General features: G+C 28.0%; 1 protein-coding gene across 2 annotated transcripts; it reads right to left on the minus strand.

The window, feature by feature from the left end:
* Nucleotides 1–3,202: 3,202 nt before the first annotated feature.
* LOC129297072 (fucosyltransferase 2-like) lies at nt 3,203–5,822 on the minus strand. 2 transcript variants are annotated; one of them, XM_054935443.1, is made up of 3 exons: nt 5,768–5,822; nt 5,209–5,668; nt 3,203–4,777 (listed from the first exon to the last, which is right to left on the minus strand). In XM_054935443.1, exon 3 carries the CDS (start codon nt 4,527–4,529, stop codon nt 3,801–3,803), a length of 729 nt encoding a protein of 242 aa, XP_054791418.1. In that variant the 5' UTR covers nt 4,530–4,777; nt 5,209–5,668; nt 5,768–5,822; the 3' UTR covers nt 3,203–3,800. The 2 variants fall into 2 exon arrangements, with proteins under 2 accessions (XP_054791418.1, XP_054791419.1); XM_054935444.1 differs by having other exon boundaries at nt 5,209–5,295; nt 5,396–5,811.
* Between the last annotated feature and the right edge of the window lie 3,711 nt (nt 5,823–9,533).

A 9,533-nucleotide genomic window follows, 5' to 3' on the forward strand; every position in this document is an offset into this window, starting at 1 on the left:
ACATGTTAATATGCTTAACATGATCTTGATATGATTGTTTGCATGGTTATCTTGATAAATTTATTAGCTACTTGCACTCATGATTAATTATTATGCATCTATGTAACTTAGATGTACATTGATTATTGAGTGGTTATATTCACCCCTTTCTTTTAACATATTACAAGAGCCAACTTATCTTGGAAGAACAGAGGAAAGGAATATCAGACCAAGTGATAATAAACACTTCTGTAGGCCTTTTTATTTTTTTATATGTCTATTTAGCTTATGATATTGTTAACTAGGATAATATATTCTTGATTCGCTTGAATTATGGGTTTTATGTTAGATGGAAGTGTATTTTGGGCCCTTGAGGATGTGATTTGATGCTTATGTTTATATTAGTTGGCCAAAATACACGAGCAAGTAAAAATAGTTATTATATATATGATTTGAGAACCGAAATATTGTTATAGTCTCCTTTTATATTTTTGATGTCTAAGGGTGAATAGTTAATATTAATTATATATGAATGAACAGGAAAATTTATGCATGTGATGAACTGTTGATAAATAGATGATATACATGAAGTATGATGATTAAGTGATAATTATTATGATAAATGTAATTGAGACCTTAGCCCCTGTTGTCAATTATGAAAGAATTTGAGTAGGTAAGCGTTATGTTGGTAAATATATATATATATATATATACACTATTTGGAGCAGGGCACATAAAGGAAATAAGAGAGAGTTTTCCTCCCATCTTGAAATGTGTTTCTTAATTATTAATAAGTCTCATACTTCCACACAGGTTTAATTGAATGATATGAGTTCTTAAAATATTTTCAAGACTTGAGATCTCTTTATTTTAAATAGTTTGTGAAAATATATGTTAAAGATTTGTTTGGGTTAATCTCTTATATGATAATCTTTTTGAATTAGTCCTTGATTAATTATAATTAGTGTGATAATTTGAGTCTTAATTTAGGTCATCCTTGCATGGCCCAAAAAAAGTCAACAAAATGCTTCCAAATTAGCAGATAACGGTTAACAAGCCATGCATGAATGAGAAAATCATGAGATGTTAGATTTTAAAAGTTTAAGAACACTCACATGTCCCATGCAAAAAATTCAAGAATAAAAATTCCCCTTAACGCTATTGTTAAAGTCATAGAACACTAATAGATATAAAATAACCTACTAGCTACTAGAAACTATCCGAAATCAAATGGTGATGTAAATGCTTTATATATATAAACATATGATCAAGCTTAAGTACTTCATCTTATATACTTAATGGGCTTTTATCCCATTAAATTAAAATAAGTAAATTTTAATGTGTTGATAATATTAATAAAAAAAGTCTGTTGTAAAAAAAATTAATATATAAAGGATTCATTTGTCTTGGTTTAATTGAAAACAAATATTTTAAGCATGTAAGACTAAACATATAAATTTTTCAATATATAGACTAAATATTATATATATATATATATATATATTAAACAAGACAAAACTCTTTTTTTGTAAAAAAAAAATATTTACTTAAAAAATATTTGTCCTTTTCTACGCCGCGCTTGGGGCAAGTCCATTAATTTAATGTTTTAAGAGATCATAACGCTTATATAAAAATAATGTTAAAATACCAAATAAATTATTAACCCATAATATATTAACTTATACATAATAGGTTGACACCACTCTTTATAAATTATCTATCTCATGTAGAATAAATATGATTAAATTCATCTTCTCATTAGTATTATTAACATAATTAGAAGTATGCTTTTACAAGATTGACAGGTTTTCATTGATCACATTTTCAAGAAAATAAATCAACGAACTGCCACGCTGTCAGGGCTCAAGAACTTCTTTTTCTTTGAAATGTGCCAATTTTAACTTGATTAACCTCTTAATCATGACTAAGTCAACTGAAACTCACAATGTAGACAAAAAAATTTAAGAAAGCTAGTCATACAAGTAGAGAGTAGAGAGTTTGAATAAATAAATTTGAGAATTTTATTAGTTTGCTTGAATTGTTATAAATGAGAGGTGAAGGGGTATTTATAGACCTCTCCTTCTTCCATAAAGTTTACACCTTCTTAATAGATGATTGGGATTAATTCAATCAAATGGTGTACATTTTATTTCTAGAATATTCTATAGAAATATCTATAAGAAATATCTTTGATATTTACAAATAGAATTTTAGAATGTACAAGAGGAAGTTATCTCTAAAATAATTTAAATACTTCAAATACTCTCCATACTATTTTAGAGATATTTGAGTCACTTGGAATCATACTGGTATTTCCAAAAGTCCTTGCTCATCAAGCGATTGTTAATGATTTTGATATTAGAATTTTCAATATTCCTCCTTCATAATGTTGAAATTTTATGCGATTGGATTTCCGGCGAAGAGTTTATAATTGAACGGTCTATTAAAAAAAAAACTTACATATATAATACCAAAAGGGCATGAAATCATATAGATTATTCTAATCACAACATTGTAAATTAAACCACTCCGAGGAACAAGATTTTTTTTTTTTTTAACCTTCAGAGACTTTTTCTTTTTGGGTGAAAAACTTACAAATACATTGTATATTACTGAAAGAAACTCAAGAAACCACTGTACAGCTAAAGCAGTATGAAAGCATGAATGCAGTTAGAGTTTACTATTCACTATTACCGTAACAATATCAGCATCATTGTCATTTAAGGATTATAAATAATTTATGAAACTAAATGAAATTACCTACATTTTTTAATAAAAGTGAAATATATAATTTTTCAAAAATTAAAATAAAATTTCAATTATACATTATCGTACACGAAAATTTATGGCAAGATCTTTGGTTTTGAAGTTCTGAATGATACAAACACAAGAAATGCTCTTCAGATTGGGTGCCAAAAAACATATAAGATATGCTCACATAAATGCATTGTGTGATAACTAAATTCCACCTACTAGCAGGCATTAGGTCCTAGTAAAAAAAGTTATATCTGCCTAAGCATAAGATCTTAAGTTTAAATTTAGTAAATATAAAAAATATCTTTAAGAGAGTTACCTCAATTGGACTTAACAATACTCAAAATTGACCTAATCAGATAGCCATATTAAAAAAAAAAAATTCCACCTCATTCTAAATAAAATAAATAAATGGACACATATAAGTAAGGGCATCAATGAATATGCTCTTACATTGTTTCAAAAGAACTCATAAGAATATACCTTGAAGAAATTAGAAGCAACCAATATGTCAACAAGAAAGAAACTTAAAAAAAAAAAAGTGACGTTTTTTTAAAAAAGAAAAAAGAAAAGAAAAGAAAATCACTCAAACAGCTTCGCTACCCTGGTAACATCTTTACAGTGCCGGCCAAGAGGAAACTCATAAGTCAAATTGAAAACTGCACTATCTAGCAAGAAGCAACCATGCAAATTAAAGGAGGGAAATGAAAGCAAGCTCCATCGATAAGTCTCTATCACAAGGCACATATCTCTCCCCTTCAATCTCTTCCTCCTTCCCAAGAATCCATGGCTTCAATCCTCCCAATCCTTGAGCCACATACCCAAAAGTAGACTCAGAGCTAGTCACCAACTCATCACACAGACTCAGCAGATACATATCTGTCAATGCCTTCATATTATGCAGATTACTATCAAACTCTTGACGTTCCTCATGACTTGCCTGAACTACTTCTATAATCTCTCCTGTCACTGTTGGTTTTGCCACATACATAGCCTTCAGCTTCTCAGAGTACACTGAATGCAAAGATGCCACCAGAATAACTTTCAAGGAAGTCTGGTTTTTCATCTCAGATGTTACTGATGATGTTTGGTTTTTTCAGTTCAGGTAACAAGTTATTGCTTAGAGTACAAGCTAAGATTTCACCCAGAACAGTTTCATATGGTGTTGTGTTCACATCGAATACTCTTGTTTGGAGGCCAATTTTCTGATCAGCTTTGGCCAAGTGAGACTTGTAAAACTTTGTGATCATACGGCATGCTTGGTTTGAAGGATGAAAAAGGTAGTGTCCTAAATAAAGGGACACAGAGTCTTTTTCTGGGAACATTTTGCTTAGCTCTTTACCAAAAGATGGAACCATGTAAAGAGAAGGGACAAAGTACTGATCTGACCGCAAAACCACCACAGGAACTTTAGAAAGAAGATCTTGACCATGATTACAGTGGAAGAACGTTCCATGCCCATTACCACCAAGTTCTAGATCAAGCTCTATAATCAATGGAGGAGAAGAAGGCATTCCCTTGTCATTCTTCAGCATGCTTTCATATTTCTGCAGATCTCTACGACGAATTACTTGAGAAAAATTCCTCTGGCAGTAACTAAGATGAATCAGGATACGGATCACAGAACAGACCAACCATTTCTCTGTGGAATTCAACAAGGAAGACTCTTCTGTGAGAACAGCATAGAGAAATGAAGCAGCCACGCTGATCATCCTATTTCCCAAGCCATTGGCAGCCCTCCAGACAAGATATTTACAAAGTGCAGTATCTATATCAATGACATAACGTGATTTCATGAGTTTAATTATAGTTCTGTTGTAGGGTTTGGCGTCAAGTCCACATCTTGTATGGAGATCCTCATAGTTTCAGAGCTTCGATATGAGATATGGAGATGGTTGATAAGGGAAGGCCTTACGGTATAAGCAGGAGTGTTACCTACTTAAGCATGACTGTTCATCAAACCCAGAAGCTAGAAGCCCTTCAAGCAGCTTGTCATCATCATTAGCAACACTAGTAGGTGACAATGATTGATTAATTCTTGAACCTGCAAATATAGGGGAAAAGATCATGATCATGTAAAAGAGCTTTAACTTGGTTTAATACTGAAAGAATGTGGAGTGTGAAGTATGTAAACAATAAGATTTGACCTAGTGATACTAAAGTAATATCTAATACTAAAGGATTCAAATTCAAAAATCAATTAGAGCCAGTTCTATAATGTTGGCTCAAGAAAGATTTGTCAAACCCAGTTCTAACGAAGTTCTTGTCTTCATAAATCTTGAATGTTCCGTTAGTTTCATATATTAAAGCATGATCAAAGTGAACAACTCATGTGGATGGAATCCATTTTGGACTGTAAAATTGGTGGTTAAATATCTCTTGAAGGTACTTCAACCAGAAAGCACTACAGAACAAAGATCAGTAAAATCGATGAAAAAGAAGACAATTAACCAGAGCAGTAAACAAAGGTCTTACCTGCAGCTTGTGGTTCAGTATCTGAAACTCTGGCTTCCGGTCCGTGATGAATAGAAACTTTTTGAGCTTTTTCACACCTTAGCTTTGCTAAATCCGAGAAAGAGATTCTTAAATTCAGCTCCTGATACACAGAATTCAGAGTTTCTTGGCAATATCAGGACCAAACTATAGGATGAAAAAATGCTACCTGAGGAACTGTAATATTGTGAACTGTCTCTTCTAAGCACTGAATCGTGACGTTCGATGCTTCATTAAAGGCATAAGTTGTAACGTTTTGAGTTGTTCCTTCATTGATCACGGTCTTTGAAAAACCCTTAAAGAAGTGGAAGGCATCGTCCTGGTAAGTGAGACTTACGATGAAGAAAAATGGTAAAGCTATTGATACACAGACAATAATGTTTTGAATCTTTCAGAACTATTCAAATTCGCCATTCTCTCGATTTGACTCTGAAGACGTTGTCTGGAAATTAGGAAGAGAATCGCAGGAAGAAGAGATTGGAATGAATGAATTCATTTGCAGATGACAAAAAGTGAAAAAGAAAAGTTCTTGAAACGTTACCTATGCTATGGCACAGTGAAGATGGTAGGTACCCAGAAACTTGAGCGACCATTAAATTTTAAAAATGGACCAATCTCAAGTATACACACAAGAAAATAAAGGTTGCAAGGATAAAGTCATCAATGATAGACTATTAAGAAAGATATTAAGTGGCCATCTAGATTTTTTTCCTTTTACAGAAACTGACACTTTTCTAAAAGAGAAAATGATAATAAAATTTTTTAAAAGTATATAAATAACAAGCTGACACTTTTCCAAAAGAGAAAATGATAACAAAACTTTTTAAAATCATATAAATAACATACTGGTTCCTTAAAATACCACAATTTTATTGAAGTTTTATAAATTTTTATGTTAATAAATTTTAAATTGAAAAACTATTTTACTTTTATTGATAAATTGTGATTTCAGGTTAAATTTTTGTAATTTTTTAAATAAAAGTTGTTATTCCTTAAATAAAAGTTATGATTGAAACTATTATTTTGAGAACTTATTTTTTAATAATAGAAATTACATTTAACAATAGTTTATTTTTTTTGCCTCTTGTAATTTACAAAACAAAAGTTATTATTTCTTAAGCAAAAATTATGATTGGGGCTTGTTATTTTGAGAACTTATTTTTCTATAATAGAAATTACACTTGACAAATTGTGATTGCTTATTCAACTCTTACGATTCATAAAATAAAAGTTATTATTATTTAAGTGAAAATTATGATTAGAGCTTGTTATTTTTAATAAAGATCAAACAGTCTTTTCACTTTAAAATTTATTAACACAAAAATTCCTAAAAATTTTAATAAAATTATGTCATTTTAAAAAATTAGATTATCATTTATGTAATTTGAAGGATTTTAATTTCATTTTCCCTCTCTGAAACCTTAAGAAGACAAATAATGTTTCTCTTAGCATATCATCCTGTGCGGTGAGCAAAGAAATTCTTCCTTAAACATATTATTTTCAAAGATTTATCTTGAGACCTTATATTCCCAGAATCATCCTAGCAATGCATATTTTAAAAAAAAATACTTCAAAAACAGATGAAAAAAGGAGTTACTTGGAAAAGGCAGACGAAAGAAATTTTTTCAAATACCCATTTTAGTTTCTTTTCTTTAATTTTTAATTATACATAGTCAATATTCAATAAATATTATAAAATTAGAACAATGAAATTTATGGTAAATTTAGAGTAAAAATACAGATTTTCCTTCTATTTTTTCTTTGTTAAAAATATTTCATTTCTATTTTTAAAACCTATACAAAAACATTTTCATTCTTGATTCAATGTCTAGTTTTTCATTACCAAAGCCGATAATCCAACACAAACCTTATTACATCGCAGATCTTAAATATAGTACATAAATTAAATTTGGATTATTTTATATTTGAGCATTATTAGATCAAATGAAATTGAGTATATCTTTTAATATATTTTAGGGAGAATGATAGTTTAGTTCCAAGAGATAAATAATTTAAGTTAGTGCTAACTAATTTTAGAATGTCAACAAAATTCATTAGTCCTTTGTGGTATTAAGTTTAACAAGAATTTGCAAGTGTGGCTCCTAACTTTGCAATTTCATTATAATGTATTTGTAATTTATTTTTTAAATTTTAATAAAGAACACAAATGTTCATCTTTAATGTTAAAAAGTATTAAGTCTAATAGTTTTAGGAATTTGAAATTTTGTCTCCCTATTTTGCAACTTTATTGTGATAATTTTACAACTTATTTTTTAATTTTAATAAGGAATACAAGTGTTCATTTTTAATATTAAAAAGTATTTAGTCTAGCAGTTCCAAGAATTGACAAGTTGGTTTCCAATTTTACAATTTTGTTATAATAAATTTATACTTACTTTTAAATTTTAACAGAAAATAGAAATGTTTCATATTTAATGTTAAAAATATTAAGTCTGTTATTTATTCTTTACCTATTGCTTATTTATCAATAAAATAAATATATCCTCTATTTCTTCATTGTTTATTGTTTATTGTTTATTTTTCAACCTGTGTTAAAATTTAAAAAACAAGTTGCAAATGCATCGTAATAAAGTTACAAAATTGAGAGTTGAATTTACAAGTTTCTTGGAGATGTTAGATTATTACTAAAGGACCAACAAACTTTATAGGTACTTTAAATTGATTGAGACTTAATTTTAATTAATTAGTCTTCTTGGAACTTAATTTCATTGTTTTTATATTTTATTTTTACTTTATTTGACACTTTAAATTTTTTTATGGTAGAAAGAATCAGTCGTCTAATTCAAAATGGGATACTATAATTTTTTAAAATATTTTTGACCAAAAAAATCTAAATATATTTCACAACTCACATTTCTTAATTAATAACTACTTATCTTAGAATGCTATAAAATTATGGGCAATTAGAAACTTTGGTACTGAAATATGATTAAAAAAGTACTGAAATTTGAGAAAATCAATGTTGAAAAGTCCTAATTTAAAATTAATATTTTTATAAAGTCATTATTTGTCATTCTTCTTGGAACATTTATCCAAATTCAGGGTTAGGAGTGTTCAACTTATATTTATCATTTTTTCTTATTTGTTATTCATTATTGGAATGGGTCTTTCTCGGCTTGAAAATAATAGAAATGAGACGAGACACAAGATTGCCTTTGTGACATCCCATCTTGTCTGAATATTTTATATATATATATATATATATATATTATTTTTTATTTTAAAAATATACATTAAATATATTAATTATATTAGTATAATTTATACATATATTAATTGTATCAATTATAATTACAATATATGGAATTTTATTTAAAACTAAATTTTTTTATATTGATAATTTTAATGACACAGAAGTAATATCTTTCTTTATAATATATTAATTGTATTAATATAATTTATTCTTATATATATATTTAATAAATTTGTTTATATTGTATTTATTGCTTTATTTTTAAAAAGTAATTAGCTTAGTATATCTCAATTAAAAAAGAAGAACAATGATATTAATGTTTTGCCTGGCTTTTTTGTTTTTTGCTCTTATAATATAAAGATAACTTATAATGTTATCATAATGTGTTTATACCCTTTAGTTATAATTTATGCAATTCAATAATTAAATTTAAATTATTATAGGTATGTACTCAAGTTATTTTGATTTTAAACTTAATAAATTATATGATTTAAAATTTTAATAAATATTATTATTCAAACATTCTCTCTCACATGTTCGATATATTGGTGGAGGAACTTTCCATTTCATCTCAATTTCTAACAAACAAGACAACTTTTTAGACGAGACGGAATGTGGGACAAACTTTCAATTTCAATCTTTTTCAGAGACGAGACACAGGATAGGGGTGTTTTGACCCCGTCCTATCCTATGAACACTCTTATTTGGGGTGATAATTGGGTCCTTAAAGTGGAAATGTGAAATTTCCAAAAATTTCAGGGGAGAATCAACCTATGATTGTCAAGCATGGAAGAGCAAGTGATTTAATTTTGAATATAAGAAGGAAAGTTATGAATCATTTATTTTTAACAAGACTAATTTAGTAATTTATATAAATTAATTTATAATAGAAAATTTTTTAAAATTTTAAGAGAATTATGATATTTTAAAGATTAAATTATTATTATTTAATATTTTGTAAAGTGATTTTTTATTATCATCTTTTTAGTTTATTTTGGGTTGCAACTTGGAAAAAGTTCAGGGAATCGATTTTGTTTCTGCTTTTTAAAAAACTCTCTCCTGCGATTTGATTGGTTAAATGAACTTAGAATTA

Source organism: Prosopis cineraria, unplaced genomic scaffold (genome assembly GCF_029017545.1).
Source record: "Prosopis cineraria cultivar Desert tree isolate PC_DT_omini unplaced genomic scaffold, ASM2901754v1 PC431, whole genome shotgun sequence".
In the NCBI taxonomy this organism is placed as follows: domain Eukaryota; kingdom Viridiplantae; phylum Streptophyta; class Magnoliopsida; order Fabales; family Fabaceae; genus Prosopis; species Prosopis cineraria.

Coding starts and splice junctions, on each gene's coding strand:
- LOC129297072 (XM_054935443.1), bottom strand. CDS start 4,529: ATGAAATCACGTTATGTCATTGATATAGATACTGCACTTTGTAAATAT.